The 18330-nt window shown below is 40.0% G+C and overlaps 1 protein-coding gene across 1 annotated transcript; it reads right to left on the bottom strand.

The window, feature by feature from the left end:
- Positions 1-3661: 3661 nt before the first annotated feature.
- On the bottom strand, positions 3662-17743 carry hmgxb3 (HMG box domain containing 3). Its single transcript, XM_058650352.1, has 21 exons — positions 17569-17743; positions 16214-16370; positions 15908-16082; positions 14641-15114; positions 14458-14553; positions 13976-14110; positions 13602-13846; positions 13211-13320; positions 13036-13116; positions 12808-12890; positions 12618-12725; positions 12335-12475; positions 11647-11954; positions 11033-11160; positions 9241-9372; positions 8441-8625; positions 8135-8357; positions 7695-7828; positions 7239-7358; positions 6486-6695; positions 3662-5637 (listed from the first exon to the last, which is right to left on the bottom strand). The coding sequence occupies exons 2-21, from the start codon at positions 16345-16347 to the stop codon at positions 5080-5082; spliced, it is 3780 nt and encodes a 1259-aa protein (XP_058506335.1). The 5' UTR covers positions 16348-16370; positions 17569-17743; the 3' UTR covers positions 3662-5079.
- Between the last annotated feature and the right edge of the window lie 587 nt (positions 17744-18330).

The raw sequence follows: 18330 nt of genomic DNA, 5'->3' as shown, positions 1-18330 counted from the left end.
TACTATACTATGACTTTTTGGACTGATTTTGAACGACATACTATACTATGACTTTTTTGACTTCTTTTGGACGACATACTATACTATGACTTTTTGGAGTGATTTTGGACAACATACTAAACTATGACTTTTTTGACTACTTTTGGACGACATACTATACTATGACTTTTTTGACTGATTTTGAACGACATACTATACTATGACTTTTTGGACTGATTTTGGACCACATACTAAACTATGACTTTTTTGACTACTTTTGGACGACATACTATACTATGACTTTTTGGAGTGATTTTGAACGACATACTATACTATGACTTTTTGGAGTGATTTTGGACGACATACTATACTATGACTTTTTTGACTGATTTTGAACGACATACTATACTATGACTTTTTGGACTGATTTTGAACGACATACTATACTATGACTTTTTGGACTGATTTTGGACGACATACTAAACTATGACTTTTTGGACTGATTTTGAACGACATACTATACTATGACTTTTTTGACTGATTTTGAATGACATACTATACTATGACTTTTTGGAGTGATTTTGGACGACATACTATACTATGACCTTTTGGAGAGATTTTGGACGACATACCATACTATGACTTTTTTGACTTCTTTTGGACGACATACTATACTATGACTTTTTTGACTGATTTTGAACGACATACTATACTATGACTTTTTGGACTGATTTTGGACGACATACTATACTATGACTTTTTTGACTGATTTTGAACGACATACTATACTATGACTTTTTGGACTGATTTTGGACGACATACTAAACTATGACTTTTTTGACTTCTTTTGGACAACATACTATACTATGACTTTTTGGACTGATTTTGAACGACATACTATACTATGACTTTTTTGACTCACTCTCGCCCTGCTGGACACGGGGGTATGATGCACTTGGGGTTGGTCAGCAGGTGTCAGTCAGCAAGAGGTTACGGTTGGTTCTGTTCCAGTGAACAACTGCAAGGTGGGGAACTGAACCTGCCACCTCACTGTTGAGACACAGCTTGCTGGTTTGGAACAATGCCACCACACCACAAAGGCCGCCTTCGTCTAGTACTTAATGTCTGCTTTTAATCTTGAGTTTGGATGTTGGGCTTTAAAAGCACCTGCTCCACACAAGAACTATGATCTCAGGACTTCATAGCAGCGTTCTTGACCACTGAGCCACCTGCAGTTCATAGTTGTTCAGGTTCTCTTAGAGTTTTTGACTGTTTATTTTGAACACTGAACTGAATCACTTGAGTTGATCATAAGTCTTGAACTGACAACCTCAGACATACAAATCCTGTTTTTCCAGAATAAGCTATTCTTACTGAGCTGGCACACGTTGCTGGTATTTTTAACATCTTATTTTGGTCTGAAGTTTGAAAGTAGTGCAGAATTTCAGTTGACGGTAAGAGTTGAACTCACAACCTCAGAGACAGAAGTCATCTTCCAATGGAGTGAGCTATTTGCGCTGATGATAGCAAGGTGAATTTCTTGGTGTTTCTAAAGTTTCTCATCCAGTATTATTTTAAATTTGGCAGTTGTTAGAACCTGCAAGTTGGCAAGGTAGGTTCCACAACAGTGGGGTTTTCCCAGTCCAGGAGTCGACAGGTTCTGGTCCACAACCACAGGACTGCTCTGAACATTAATTATTCAGGAGGTTTTGACTGGTAGTATTGAAAATAGGATGATAAAAGGTGGTCGTCATCTCTGCCTCTGCCTCAGTCTCAGTCTCAGACTCTGACACATGATCAGGTGACATACTATACTATGACTTTTTTTGACAGTTTATATTTGGACATTTTTGACACAAGCATAATCCTGTGCTGCTACATGTAAATAATTCTCCAAATTGTATATCTATTTTAAACAAATTCAACTCAACTCATTAAGTGCTTATACTGTGATTGTCCATCTTTGGTGACGCTAAGGTGCGCAAGTGAAATAATATTAAGAAAAAAAAGTTAGTGTTCAACCAACCGCTTTTATGTCCAACTGTGAAATGCACTCCATTCTCTACAGTAACAGTCTCATGACAGTAAACAACTGTGACATTTTACACACAACCTTTGAAATGAATCATCTATATTTATACTTTTAAGATAAGAACTACAAAGGGGAAACGTTCGTCCAGCAGGTGGCAGCATTTCAATGAGAACATGAACATTGATTCATTTCAGGTGGAGCTGCTCCTGCACAAAGCGACACTGATGTGAAGGCCATGGTATACTTTCCGTGACTTGGTACATTCCACTGTTCCCCTCTGTGTCGATATATCTGGAATGTTCCACTTTGTGTTTATCAGTCGGAGCTTCTTCTTCCACACGGAGACAGAAGCAGGACGAGGACAGCGGAGACAAACATGTGGTCACTGCTGCCTAAATGATCCACACATTTCTTAGATGTTCTGTTCACACCTGCTGTTAACATCCGACCTAAGGGATCCGATCAGTTTTTTTTATCCACAAACCAAAAATGATTCAGTTTTAATTATTTCTTTGTTATAATAATAATAATAATAATAATAATAAGCCCATATATCAGAGTGCAGTCATATCGGCAGACCTTGCACATATCCCATAAAACTTTTTAAAGCCAATATCTGCCAATAAACATAATATCATCCATCATGACACATTTCCATGTCAGGGGTAAACGAACAACAAACTATTGTTTTTTTAAAGAATGAAATCAAGCTTTCTGATTCTACAGCTTCATAAATGGCAACATTTTCAGTTTTCTTTGCTCCATAAAAACAAAGAAATCATTCAAACTCATGTTTGCTTTGTGAACAAAAACAACACACTCATCAACATTTTAGCAATAAATGAGAAACGAAAAAAATTTGGGTCATTATTTGTTTTTGTTTTTTTCGTTTTTTCGAGGAAAATCCGTTTTTTTTTCAATACAAAAAAGGAAAGGGCGCTGTTTCCGTATTTTGGTTTTGTCAGAAATATGGATTATACTTTGGTACCCTGACCCTGCAGAACGTATAAATGTTCTCCCTCCTTTGTCTGGTTTTGTTCATTGCTACCAGAATTCTTGTTTTATTTTTCAAATGTGCCAGAGTGGAGTGCAGGACATCAGAGTGTTGTGACTCATTAGTCCTCTGCCAGAGTCTCTCTGCTTCAAATCCTGATTGATTCTTCCAATAAGCAATTACACAAACACCTTACAATATGGTATATACAGTATAGTAACTATTTGGTAGCAGTATGGTAAGAATATTGCAATCGGGAGGCAATATTTTGACAATAATTATTTTTATTTTTAATGTGATTTGCAGGCTGGTGATAATAATGGTAATGGTGTGGAGATGGTGAGATAATATCATTATTTCCAAAGCAATATCCAGGTCAAGATTGGAAATGATCATAACCATGCTATTACCATGTTGTTACTGTACTGTAATGTAAAATGTTACTTTCCCTTAGTAATGGTGAATGGTTGTGTTTCAGATTGACTGTAAACAAATAAAGCAAATATAAAGAGGTACCAGCAGCAAAGTGTCAACAAAAAGCCGACACTCAGGAGGGTGTGGTATGTCTACACATCCCATCACACTGCACCGATAAAAAATATTAGTAGCCTAATATTAAGTATTTAAAAAGAAAAGAAAAGGAAAACCTCCCTCTGTGGGATTTAAATTTTCACACAATCTGTTTATTCATAGCTCCTGATGACTTTGCTTGAGGAAAAAATAAAGAACCCACAATTAGAGTCAATGTGATATTTTGGTCTACAAATAAATTATACTAGGGAGTCCAAAGTTAGAAGAAACAACATGAGATCATGAAAAAAAAAGCACGGGGGCCACACTGCTACACAGTGTGTAACGATGGCGGGACAATCATTATGAGCTTCATAAAATAAATATTTTATGTGTATTCTCAAGTTTTAATGACCAAGATGCGGTCCGTCGTCTTCGTTTACACAATCGGCAGCCTTTTCGCTCCACGGCGCTCAAGACAACCGTGACATCAGTCGCATCTAATGCCTCACATGACTGATAAAGCAATGATAGTAACTACTGTTGGTAGTTTGGCTCAAGATATGAGGAGGAAACGCTCTTGTGTTTAGGTTTATGGCCGTCATGAAATTGACCTGCCACTTCCCGTCACAACCTGTGAGCTGCGGTGAGTAGTGCGACGGCAGCAGCAGGTCGACGTGCAAAACACAAAACACTAAAGCAGGACATGATTTCACAGGACATCAATCCTCTATCTTTACAGATGCTCTCAGATATGAAGATCTGGATAATGTCTAGAACTTAGTCGGATCAGATGCTTTGAGGAAGGTGAAGAGTGGAGCCTCGATCAAGCACAGGACTTAATTTAGACATCTGTATTCTCAAATACATCTCCAACAGACAGTTGTAGGAAAATGTCCAAATTCAGTTTATGGTTCACAGGCATGAGCCAAGACAACAGACCGACAGAGTCCTTGAATACATCTACTCAGAGAGGATGACGCTAAATAAAACAAAAGGCCACAAGGTTCCTCATCACATTAATATTCCATCATCACCATCCAAAAGGATCAGAGGTAAAAAAAAATGTCTCTCAATATAAAATAGCAATAAATACTAAACCGCAACTTTTCCTGATGGTGACATTGTACTGTATAACTTAGTTATGAACTAATCGTTTTCATTCTTTCAATCACATTTGCATACACTTTATTGAACCGTTCCAAAAATATTTGGGTCTGCTCATTGATGTTCTCCATGACCACGTATTTAACCGACTTACTGAAAAAATAAATATCATGTTATGTGAATTTTTCTTCAACATTTTAGTCTTTTGCTTCACACGAGTAAAAGCCGTCGGCAGTGTTGTGATGAAGAAGGTTTGTCGACGACTAACAATAAAATATTCTCTCATAATTTCTGCTACCGAAGTTATTCTTGAGGTTCGAGTTGTGTCTCTTTCAGTCTTCTGGGCCCTCTAGCAGCACTCAGTCTGCACTCCATCTCTTTGCTTACGGCCACTTTTACACACAAGTCTATCCATATGCTAACCCATACGCTGTTTTATGCATCCTCACTAACGTTATTACGACATAACGACCTCATAGATCTCTGTTTCTCCCTCTTGTGTCTGTCCCTCAGTTCCATATCCTTCTCCTTCTTCTTGCTTAATCTTTGCCACTCCTAACCGGTACAGAGCGTCCCTGATCACCACCTCTCCAGGCTGACACACCTTCACCACTTGGTTGATCTGCTGGTTCACGACGTCCCTGCTGGTGAGGAAATCTACCAGGCGGTTGTACAGGTAGTAATAGGCTGTGTTGTTAAAAACCATGGGTTTCCACCGTGCAGAGCTCACAGAGGAACAGTCCTCTGATTCCTCCGTGCATTCTTTATCCGTCTGTTCCTCCTCTTCCTTCTCTTTCTCCAGCTCAGCCACCAGGCTGACGTAGGGCTCCAGGTCTCTGCAGAGGGACAATGAGCGGTGTTCTGGAGCGAGAGGGTCCACAGGCTGCTCTGCTCCAGGCGGATTAACCAGCCAGCGAGACGAAGACTTGGTGATGGGATGAACCTGCTGGTTCTCTGCTACCAAACAAAGGTCAGCGCTGTACGGCTGGTCCTGTAGCTCAGCGCAGGACACAAACTGAGGAATTAAAGGAAAAACCAAACTGAGCTTTTTCTCCCAAAAGTAATGACCTTTTTTTAAATTGAAATTCTGCCAACAGAAGAATGCTGTAGATGAAGATAGAAAGTACAAAGTTTGTTTGCTTAATTCCAGAGGCTGAAGAAAGAGGTTTTTTTTAGGCTACTGTGACTTTTGGCCACTCAAACTGGTAATTCATGAATGGAAAGCTACATCTATTTTTGTTTAAAAATACATAAATACATCTTCAAAATACAGATCATGTCCACATGACCCAAGGCGTTTTTTAAGATCCGCAAATGGAACATTTCTGCCAACTCTGTTTTGGTTTGAAACTGAGTTTCATCTGTGAACACAAAGCTCCTTTTAAATGTACTTTTTGTGTCAGTTTCACTTTTTCTATACACTCACAACCAAAGTAACCATGTTCTTACCATTGTGGTTTCTCATCAGTATCACTTTTTGAAACTAAGCAAACAACTACAGAGGAGGGGGATCGGCTTCCTGCTGACACACACAGGTATGGCTGAGCAGGTGTATGGTTATGATTATGGTTATCTGTGCTTATCTGTGTGTGCTTTTAGGCGTGTTAATATTTACGCAGATTACTTCTACAATAAAATGCTCGTCTGAACGTGGATTGTTCAGTTTTCAGATGAAGTTGTTATCATTCAGATATTGATGTCACAAACCAGTTTATCCTTGCGTCTCAGGCCACTGCTTGTCACCATGAATGGATGCATTACAAGCCTTCATTTTTAAACTTAAAGTGTACCATAAAATTAAAAAGAATATGCTTCTAACTATTTTTCCTGAATAAGTAAATGTGTGACACTGACTTCACCCACCTCTGGTTTTTCAAAGGGGTCACAGAAGCAGCCTTGGTTTCTGCCCCACATCAGTGTTGCCAGCTCCGGATACTGTAAGTCAGTACAGAGCGCCACCTGCTTGGCACAATCGCTGACATAGACTGGCGGCCAGTAGCGCGAGGACAGCAGCAGGTCGACGTGATCCCGAGCCGTCTCTCCTTTCACCAGGTACTTGGAGCCGCACACCACCTGCAAACAGGAACGTCACAAGAACTGGCTGACATATGAGAACATACGGGAATATTTGAAAATACATCATTTACAACAGCATCCAAGATTTAATACAAAGGCCTCATTCACACCTGGTAGCATCCGTCCTCAGTAATATGATCGCAAGTGGACAGATTTGAGCACGACTGATCACGCCAGCCCATAAAATGCTTCCTGGATGCATCTCCTGTAACCACATGTTCAGATCTACAATCCCCTCCCTATACACTGATGTCACGGAGCGCTAGCAAGAACATAATTGTGTTTTTAAATGAGCCTGGCTGTACACGTGTATCTGCTGTCAGCGTGATAGGGAAAAAAGAGGGAAAAGGCATTGCTAAGTCACTGCGAGTCCTTAAAAGGATAGTTGCACGAATCTGTGTGTGTGTGTATGCAAGTGACAGTGAGAGGGAGAGAGCGAGAAAAAGAAAAGACCAGAGGAGCATGTGACCAGATCACTCAGGACAGATGTTAATACCAGGTCTGAAAGGGGTCAAAGAGCTTGTCGGTTACTGCATTTACCTTGTGTGGGCAGACCTTTGACAGTTTACCAGCAGTGAGTTGTGGGGGAGGCTGTGGTGCGGTGGAGATGCCAGTATGAACAAGCCTGTACAAGGAGACCAGTGAAGCCAGGAGCTCATTCTATCACAAAACAAGACAGAAAGGAGGCTTGTTTTTCAAACAAACAGACACATTGTTGATACAAGTGTGTCAAGAGTTTCAAACACACTTAATGAAATTAATGAGGAAATAATCTTTCAGCTTCCATCCTTGCAAACAGACCACAGGCAACTGGCTGAAATACTTCTGAACAGGACCCTAAACCTCATCAGCCTCAGGGTTGCGGGGGTGATGCTGCAGAGTTCCTTGTTTCATCTTTTCAAATGGTCATTGTGTGTTTCCCCCACAATGACACTGAGTTACTATCTTAACATTTTACAGTCCATTAACAAAGCACATGCTTCGCTCACCACACACCTTAGAGGAGCCCGGGATGATGTTCGCCCCGCAGCTGTCCAGAATTGCTCTCAGCTCATCCTCGCTGTGATCCTCAATCTTGTCCAGCCTCAGCTGCCCATCGTGAATGAAACGCACCAAAACGGATGGATCTCCTGACACGGATGAAGGAAATCAAAGAAAAGGAACAAAGAAAAAAACTGGGTCAAACATAATTCACCGCAACCAAAACACAGCTAAAGATAATGATGCATAAAGTAAGTACACAACTTATGGAAATCTATTAATAATGTCAGTCAGTGCTGCATGCAACATAACACTGACACAGGGTTAATAGAAACTGGAAATGTTGCATGAAATTTGCAGAAAGCATATGATACTATGAACATATATTATCAATATTATGATCTATATCGCTACACAAAGCATAAGATTGTTCTGAAATTAATCTTTACTTGTACCTGAGGGCGACTGTGTGTGTGACAAGGCTTTGTCTTTCTCTGTGTTGATAACGGTGGGACTCCTCATCAGAGGGGGGATGAAGGGGGCAATGATGGAAGCGTCCACACGTGTGATGGGGATATCAGTGGGGAAAGCTGCCTGCTCGAGGGCCTCACTCTCCATGGTGAGCCAGAATTCATCCACGTGGACCTCATCAGAGACTGAATACTCAGGCCAAGTAAACTGTGAAGACGGTACAGTTAAGACGGCTACCACTAGATGCACATCTCTAATAAATGGGTCTAATTTTGCAATTGTTCCATCACCTCCACATTCTTGAGCTCCAGCACGTTGTTTGCATATCGTTGCGCTATCTCCAGCTTGGGAGCGACACCACAAATCCCACAGATCATATCGTTGTAATCCCGCATTGTCAGACATTCAAAGGCCCAGTAACCGCTCAGGAGGAGCTCCTGGATTTGAGAGAACTCCTCTGGGCTCAATGCATGGACTGATACGAATGAGGAAAACAGTGAGATTCACAGAAAACTTGCAGTGAAACACTGGAGTAACAACATTGCCAATAGTGACGAATAAAATGTAATACTTAGAATTCTAAGCTTGTCAACCAATTATAATAATCAACTTAATCATCTTAATGATGTAAAGCAGCTCCTACCAGGGTATCTTGACTGGGAATCGAATGAATGCAAAGAAGGTTCCTTCACTAACGTGACTTGTAGATTTATTTTGTTATTTTCACATCAAAAGAATGTGTTCATGTAACAGTTTGTTGGAGTTCCTGTTTCGTTGGCTTCTCAGTTTCACACAAGCTGTATAATAGGTTTGGCCACATGAATGAACCAGGATGCAGCGTTAACATATGCAAACAAAAACTCCCCCTGTGTCATTTCAGACACAGACAGAGTGATTCTATGACACAGAGACAGCTGAATTATTTCTTATCGTCCCTCAGCAAAGCTGCAGCTTCATTCGTTTGTTTTACTTCCTGAGCGATTCATCTGTAGTCTTTTCCCTGTAGTTCTTGTTGCGACACTAGCTAATTAATTCCCCTACAGTACGTGAACAAATATGCATGTTATGTGGAGTGTAGTCAAGAATTCACCTGAATGATTGTGGATGTGGTCTAGAGTCGTCCTGGCGGCCTGAGGGGGAGCGTGACCCAGTTTGATATTTTCTCTAATCTTCAGGAACAGGTCAATGCTCACCAAAAGTTTATTCCCAATGTTGAACAAACCTTTTCAGAAAATCAAGAAACAAAAACAAAGAAACAACAAATCAAATCCACATTTGAATCTCAGAAAAATGTGACAGAGTAGAAGGAGAAGCCATTTATATGCGCTTTGCACACTGTGACAGGACACTGCTGTTACCGTGTGTTCTGTTACAAGGACCAAGCACATACAAGACACACACACACACACACACACACACCACAACGGACAGGCACAGCAGATAACATGTGAAATAATGCGTGTTGCTATGCTGGATCTTTGGGGCACAGGGAAGAGTGATGGGCTTTAAAGGAGAAAGCAGTAATACAAACAATTTAAACCTGAAACTTGACTTCAACTAAGAAAGGAACCAAGAAATAATTATCCGGTTTGGAAATGTCCTAATAAACGCTTCCAGAACGCTGTAAACGCTTGTCTACAGGTGGTGGTGGAGCTCTGGCTGCACAACTACACAACTTATTAAACTATTAAAAAGTGACATTGCCTATTTATACTATGACATTTAATACAGTTAAATAATATATGCCTGTTATTAAATCTGTGGTCTAATTAATATTATTAAGTAAAATATGAATTATATACACTTTATACTACACATATAAGAAGTGGTGCTGTTGCTCACTGAGTGCCACATATTCTCTTTTGGTGTGAGACACTCACTGTCCACCGTTGTCTCATGCTCTCACATTGCCTGAACAAAAATGCCACGCCAAACAATTCAAAGCCTTAAAGCCACTCCTTCCTGAAAAAAAATTGTCTTCATAAACTTCAAAAACTTTTTTTCCTGCTCCACAAAACAAATCCAAAACATTATCATCTTACCATCAATAGCGGTAAATCAAAATAAAGGAGCAGAGCAGAGATTGCAAAGAACACAGGCTTGTGCTGTCAGCGTATTTTCTAATGAAAATGCACATTTTCACATTTTTTGTCTCACTCATTTACCTTTACTACAGTTTCACATGTCTGTGTTGAAAGTGAAGAGGCTTGACGTGGTGAATGAGTCTGCAACAGTTAAGACAAGGCTGACTAACAGTGTCTCCTCTTGCAACTGGACCTTTAGTACATTCTCACACACACACACACACACCGATCAGCCACAACACGCAAACAGGCAAGTGGTTCAAATTGTTACAAGAATTAAATTCCAAGCAATCTGTAATCTGTAACTTCATGACTTCACAAAGTCAAAAACACACACTGCTCAGTCACAACATTAAAACCAGTCACCTGTTTTATTGTTGTGGCTGAGTGGTGTACAATAAAGAAGTCAAAATACAACATGCTGTACATTTAATGTATCACTATGTATAATGTGGACATGGACCAGATTTTCTTCCATAAATATAATAGTTTTTGCTACTAAATGTAATAAAATGTAATAAATAATAAAATAACATGTTAAACATTTACCCCTTAAATGAGAGCAGAACTTGTGCACAGCAAGTTCAAAGGCACTACTGATCTTGGATGTTGTACACTGTGCACACATGATTCATAGTTGCGCCGCCCCCATAAGGTCAATTAAAAATGGTCAAATGACAGTGATTGTGTTTGAGGTACTCCATCGGTATCCTACTAGATAAAGGAGGACAAAATTGTACTCTGCTGCTTAACATTCAATAATAGAAATAAAATGTGGTTGTTGGTGTTGCCGTTTACCTGGATGCAGGTCGGTAAAGCTGTGCAGAGCTAGACACTGAACGTTGAGACACACTTTGAGCTGGATAGAAGCTGTCTGAATCAGTGTCTCAGTCAGGAGCCAGCAGTCCATCTGTCCTGCAACGGTGCTACAACCACCATCACACACACACAGTTTCACAGTTGTCACAGTGGTTGTTAATTATTCCCCAGTAAAAGACAACTGAATATGTACATGCAAAAGTGTAACGTGAAGAATTAAGATAAAAGACTTTGACTGATACTGTGGAGATAGAGCAGGAAATACCCCTCATAACCCCATTACAAATGATTTAATGCCATCCATGTGTCATACTCTATAATGATTGACACATGGTCATTCACATTTGATAGTGGTGATTTTATGTCATTTAGGGACAATACAACAAAAGCTGATGTTGATTGTTTTTGGGTTTACAAATTTAAAACATTTCACTGCAAAATCACTCACTTTGGCTCACCTTGTGTTCAGAAATCAAATAATAGAAGGGTAGCTAGAAAAAAAGAGTCAACCCATAAAATACCTAACTTTGATCTACCTCCTGTCTTTAACACAGATCAAAACATTCTTTCCATCTCACTGCCCGTTTTCTCACCTCTGACCTCCTTTGAAAAGTGGGTAGTTACACAAGCCACAGTGAGAAGCTGCTGATTCATAGAACTGAGGCCACCCAGTCTCGACCAGTGTCTCCGTCCCTACACTGTCTTCATGTTCCTGGTGCCCTGGTTGAATCAAGATGATCTGGAGACCATTGAGCTCGTGGATGTGGTTCAACGTTTCCTGAAGCTCAGACTCACTTTCAGGAATCTGCACCGACCGGCGCAGTAGCTGCAGTGTATTTTGTCGCTGGACGTCCTTCTGAGCAGGACTTAGAGGCTGATATGGATCTAGTAGAGTCCCAGTCTGGAAAAAAAAATATATATGAGCAAATTGTCCATATTAACTTGGGTGAAAGTGATTCATTACTCATGCAAGGAAAAAAGATGAACGGAAGAGGAAGCAGTATATTACATTTGTTCAATTCATTTAAATTTAGCGAGGAAAAGTTTGGCATGGGTGTAAAAGAAGGCACGCTTGCTTCAAAGTGTTCAAGGAAAAACAGCAAGGATTTATGGTTTGACATCAAAGGCCTGTTGTCATCAGTTCCAAATCTAAATTTATGAGTGCTGAGCAGAAGTCACCCATGCATCCAAGGTTGTGCTGAGGACCCCTAAATGGAGTCAAGAGGAACTAATCTCACAGTATCTGCACTTCAGATCAATCTGGAGGATTTAAGTTTTCACCTTTGCCCCCTTGGTGTTCTTCTGTGTTAGCTCACAACCGCATTTGGGGCACACAGCGGGTTTATGTCTGTTCTTGTACATAAAATCACAGGACAGATTTTTACACCGACCCCTGCCTCGCGCTGTGGATAGTCCCAAGTCCTATAAATAAAGACAAACACAAACCAAGACACATAAACAAACAAGACAGAATCCTAACCTAATTAAGAACTTTAAATGTAACTTCATGAAATAATAGAGTTTATGAAGAGTTAAACTGCACAAGAAACTGTTGTATACTGACAAATTTAGAGACAGTGCGCTCCTTGAAAGGCACCACTGACAGTAAATTCATCCTCCCATCTGTCAGTGAGGACACAGTCTGGCCTCCATCTGCTGAGGCTGCAAAATCCTATGGAAGGACATGAAGATGATGAATCTCATCATTCACCATCAGTGTATATGTCAGCGTGCCTTCGTATGCATTTGTTAACCTGCTTGAGTGAGGCTGTTGGGACCGTCTGGCCGAGCTGCTTCAAAGTGCTGGGTTTGAGACCTGAGAAACTCTCCCTGGAAGCTGCACACAGAGAAAATAATCAAAAAGTGCAGATACTTCGGCAGACACCTCACTCTCTCCTTATAATTGCACAAAAAACATTAGCTGAGCACATAAGAAACTGAAAGATTAAGTATATTTACAGATAAAGGGACCTAAACAGTACCAGATGATGATTTGTTGGTGTTTGCAGTCTGATATTTTCCTTTGTCAGGTGGGACAGTTATGATCTGTAACAAGGCACTGCCTGAAAACATAAACACAAACACAAGGAAATGTGTAAATCCAACCACCAACACCACCAACAAAACATGTCCTGTGTACTGCATGCTTTAACTCACCTGTGTTATAATAGGCAGGGAGGATTGGCCTCACAGGCCTCTTCTGAACAGTGACATTGCTTCTGTCTTGACCTTGAACTGTGGTGCCTTTAAGACCATCTTTCAGTTGTCTAGACACCACAAGGAGTGTGTTTCGTGTAAGGTGCACAAACTATTATACAACCATGCAATAAAAACAGGTGATACGATTCTATTCAATCTATATTTTCCAGTTTATAAAAGTGTTTGTATAAATTCAGCAGTTTAAATTAACAGAATTGTTGATGAAGAGAAATAAAAAATTATACAAGTAACATATAAATAAAGCCCATGTAACCAAGAGAATACAAAGTATATCAGAATGTGACCTAATCTCTGTCTACTACTCAAAAATGATGGCATTGAAACTCACTTGGTTTCTTCCTGTTGCGTGGTGCTTCTGCCCTCTGGTGGTGTTTTGACTGGAACTGCACACTGCTTCCTGGAGCACGGCTGAGTTTGAGCTTGCTTTTTGCTCCCACTGGTGTTTGTTTTACCAACATCAGCATTCTCCCCTTGAGCAGGGAGTTGTGTGGGCTGGCAGCTTTCTTCAGGCTTGGTTTCAGCTTTCTGTGAAAACTTCTTTGATGCTGCTGCTTTCTCTTTCGTTTTCTTTGCCTGATAGATGAAAGCAGTCAAAGTTGATTAACTGAAACCGCAGGTCAAAACCGGCACTCATGTCACGGTGGTTTTTCCCAAACTTTAAGCATTACGTATCTGGGTGTGCAGACATTGTTCAACACTCACAGCAGGAATCCATTTCCCCCCCAAACGGCTCCCACATTCAGGGCACGTAGGTGGCTTGTGGCGGGTGACGTACACAAATGAACATTTAGGATTTAGACACCTCCCTCGACCTCTCCTGGTGTAAGTCTTCACAGACTGGAGGGAAGAGGAAAACAACTCAATGTTCTTAACTATTTTAACTACATCCACCTTAGTTGGTGGTGATGCTAAGTTGAGTGAATAGTTCCTTAAATGCCAAATAATCCTTTGCATCTGTTTGGCTACATCAGAAAAATGTAGTAATCTAATCATTTTTAAATTAAGAATACACACATTATTTTCTGAGAAATAAAAAAAAATCTCTAACAAATAAAAATGAAAGTTAGGATCACATTGTTCAAATTTAGTTATCGATGTTGACTTTAATTTTCTCTACACAACCCATGATGGCCTGATCCCATCCTGACATTTCAAGCTGCACGTACTGTATAACAGTTGCTTACCATTTTATATGAAGGTTTGGCACTTTGTTCTACTTTGGCTCCTACAGACAGCATCATCAGAGGGCCCAAAGAGTTCACAGCTGTCTCTAACAGGTTCTGGAGAGAAGCAGAAGTTGAGTCAACAAATTATGTGCAAGTTGCTTTTTGATACTACATAACTTTTGAATGTCATTTGAGTCTCACCTGGGAGGGTATGATGGCAACCATCTGAGTAGGTTCTCTATGTACATGCTGCACCATCGCCCAACCATAACTACTACCAGCAGCTCTTGTCTGAATTTCTTTCAGTGTGACCCCATTTGCTCTAAGATCAGTAGAGAACTGGGCATCTGTGGAAGCAGGGGTTTTGGAAGTGACAGAGACCGAAACAGGAGATGGGATTCCTTGAACAGTTGTGGGGCCAGACACCGTCGCTGTTTCCTCTGCTACTTCGTCATCAACGATGGGCAAATCAGAAAGTTCCACCTCACCAGCCACCCCTAGATGAGTGAAGTGGGGTTCTTGGGTGTGGGAGACGGAGGACAAGCCTCCTTCTGCTGGAGGGTCCAGAGACTCCACGCTCACCTCTGACTGACAGCTTTTGGACAAGAGAACATAGCTGGCTCTGGGGAGGATCTTGCGGAAGCCTGGCAGGTCATTTGAGGGGCTGACTGAGGACTGAGAGAGACATAATATTACATTACATTACATTACATTACATGTCATTTAGCAGACACTTTTATCCAAAGCGACTTACAATAAGTGCATTTCAACATTTGGGTATAAACAAGCGGTAGAAGTAAGCCAAACTATAAAGTACTAGTCATAAATGCGATGTACAAGTAAGTGCTTTTTTATTTTTTGGCCTTGTAATTGTCTTAATCGAGGTAGAGTCGAAAGAGATGTGTTTTTAGTCAGTGGCGGAAGATGTGGAGGCTTTCTAATATTAGCCAGATTGTTCAGAAAAACATCATGGAATATGTCGATATAACAGCAGACTTAAGTAAATCCCTTCAATGTCAATAGAAGTAAACAGCAGTGGTTCACTCAGCAGGTGAAAGTGAAACCAGTGTTCAAACAAACCTTTTAGAGAGAACTGGTTTGGGCTGACTGCATAAAAAAACATGTTTCAAACAGAGGAAAAGGCTTAATAAATCCAGACTTTTTGAACTTCATCCAACTATGAATCATGATTCCAAACAGATAATAATAGATGGTTATCCACTGAGCATGGATAGTTATCTAAATCATTATTTACATGAGAAATGTTTGCGCTGTGAAGTTCGTAATGGGGCAATATGTATATATGGTTACTATGTACACCTACACAATTCTTTAAAAACTGGTCACTTAATTCAACCTTCAGTGAATACAGGAAGCTAAAGTTTTAATTTAAATGATTAATAGAATTTGAGGCAGCACAGATGCATTGTTTAGTCTGTACAAAACAAAGGAAGTTGGAGTAGCTTACAGTATCTATGCCCTCCTTCTCAAACTTGGCCTTCTCCAGGTAGTAGGCTTTCTCAGCCACACTAAGCCTTTTCCAGCTCTCACTGATTCGCTTGTTGATCTCAGACTGTGGCAGATTAGGTACTTCCTGTTGGGTTGTCTGGTGAACATCAAAGTAGTATAACAGATAGGCAGACCTAAGACAAACAGAAACCACATTTAAAGTCAAGACATTTTTTTACAAAACTCTGCTCCTCTTTTCAGGCAGCTGTACTCAGTGTAGTGATATAACAGCTGTGCATTAATGTCATTTGGCAAAGGTAATCACCGCGGCTTCTTGGGTTTTTCAACAGTGTCTTCTTGAGATTTGCTCTTCCTCTTTTTTGGAGTGGATGCTTCTATTTGATTGTAGCTGACCTCCACATCATCCTTCACCACCTCATATGCTCCCACTTTCTCCATGATTTTCAAAGATCTGGGGACAACTTGAAAAACAGTGTATGGTGAACCTTTTTGAAAGCAGAATGTATTAACCATGCCAAAGCTGTGTTTGTCAGTTATGGAGATGTTAGTTATTAGATTCTGGTGGTGATCTGAATCTGAATTTAAGACTTGAAATAGGGAAGTGCATTGACTCTTGGTGGAAATGTGTGATCTATGAGTGTAACATTTTGTTGCAAAACGTAGGTATACATGCATTAAATAATACTATGCACTTGCCACTGATTTGGAAAAACAATTTTACCAGTGTTGCATGACTGTACAGACTTCACACCTCACACAACTTAATGAAAACACTGAATGAGGCCTATTATAGCAGCTGATGAGAGGCAACTAGATACTTTCTCTAGCTAAATTGTGGATGGGACAATATATTATATTAACACACATCTGGATAAAGTTCCTTTATCGCAAGGATGTTCGGACCAAAGAAAAATGTCCTTCTTTTGGCTGGACAGTTAAGCCATGTCATATTCTATTCTATTGCAGTTATACCTAACCCTAGTGGGGGGGATTCAAGATGTGTGTACTGTGAATGGCAGCATTACATCTCTCAGTGTACAGCCTGCTGGAAATTATTATTATACATGAAAATACTGTCTCACTGGCAGTTCTATTGATTTATATTGAAGTACTACAAGGGGGAGCCTGCATCTTTATTTTAATTGCAGGACCTTATGATCTGTAGTTATCTTATTGTAATCTTTCAATGTATAATAAAAAAAAAAACCTGCTGGTTTTACAACACTGGTTCAACTTCCATTCAACGTGCACGGAATATTTTCAAAAAACTTGTGGATATGAACCAAATAAAGGAACACTAAAGACAGAAGGCTCTGCTAGTTCACGTTTATGAATCTATAGAACTATATTAGCATCGTAAATAGAAAACATTCTGGTCACGATAATCGTGCATGTGCATAAAACATGCACGAAAACATGTCCTAAAAAGTAGGACAGTTTGTCTGAAGGACTGTACTTATTGCGGATACAATGCATTCCACGGTATCTTAGTCATAATAATAAATGATATAAACGTGTCATGCGCGCAGACACATTAAAGCTAACACGTTAAGAACGCTGGTCTTTCCCTGCTTTAAAAGTAGGTTTAATGGCGTGTGTTTTTACTGCATGTACTGTCCCTGAGCTGTCCAATGATATGCCTTCTTGTTGAAGCCTTACCTACGATGGACCGAGACTCAAAAACGGGGTCAGAACAACCTTGAGAAGTCGCTGAAAATGTCAGACTGTGGGCTGACGGCACCGACAGCTAAAATGTGTCCTTATTTCACATAAAATCAAACATTTGCGCCACATTTATGTTTGTAAAGTAGCTTCGTTTGTCGCTGACTTGTAAAAAAAAACATGGCGGATTTGTTGCTATGGTCTTCAACCAATCAAATGCTGGAATAAACAAGAAGGGGCCAATCACAGAGAACGTTTTTAACACGTGAAAGTAAGGCGTGCGTCCCCTTGTGTACAGATTGTGATCGCCCCCTGTTGGGCTGTATAGATACTACACGCTGAGAGGTCAAACATAATCAACAAAGTATTTATGGTTAATTTTGAAATGCTACTTGACATGAATGAGTTAAATGAATATGGATCCATTATTATGGAAAATGTATGGATTGGATGGATCTATATGATAATTTATAGAATGCTTTTTGCACTCTTGCAATGACTTCCAAAGCTTTCTGCCTGTTTTAAAAATAAATAATATGTATTGAAATAATCTATCACATAGTCTTGTGTGTCAATCAGAGTTGTGATTAAATGTTTTTTTGAGCTACAGAAGATTTTAAAATTTGGGCTGTGATGTTTGGCAACAACTGGGTCAAATAGTGTTATCTTGAGGAGATTGTAATCAAATGATTGTTCAGTACTGAGACAGGCAGAAACAGATGCACATACCTGCGTAATAAGTTTGTCTTGTTTGATTTG

This window comes from Solea solea, chromosome 14 (genome assembly GCF_958295425.1).
Source record: "Solea solea chromosome 14, fSolSol10.1, whole genome shotgun sequence".
Classification (NCBI taxonomy): Eukaryota; Metazoa; Chordata; class Actinopteri; order Pleuronectiformes; family Soleidae; genus Solea; species Solea solea.
This window is presented reverse-complemented; position numbering and strand designations above follow the sequence as displayed.

Coding starts and splice junctions, on each gene's coding strand:
- hmgxb3 (XM_058650352.1), bottom strand. CDS start 16,347: ATGGAGAAAGTGGGAGCATATGAGGTGGTGAAGGATGATGTGGAGGTC. Junction 13,847..13,975: donor GGGGGAAATGGATTCCTGCT/GTGAGTGTTGAA, acceptor TTCATCTATCAG/GCAAAGAAAACGAAAGAGAA. Junction 11,955..12,334: donor AGAACACCAAGGGGGCAAAG/GTGAAAACTTAA, acceptor TTTTTTTTCCAG/ACTGGGACTCTACTAGATCC.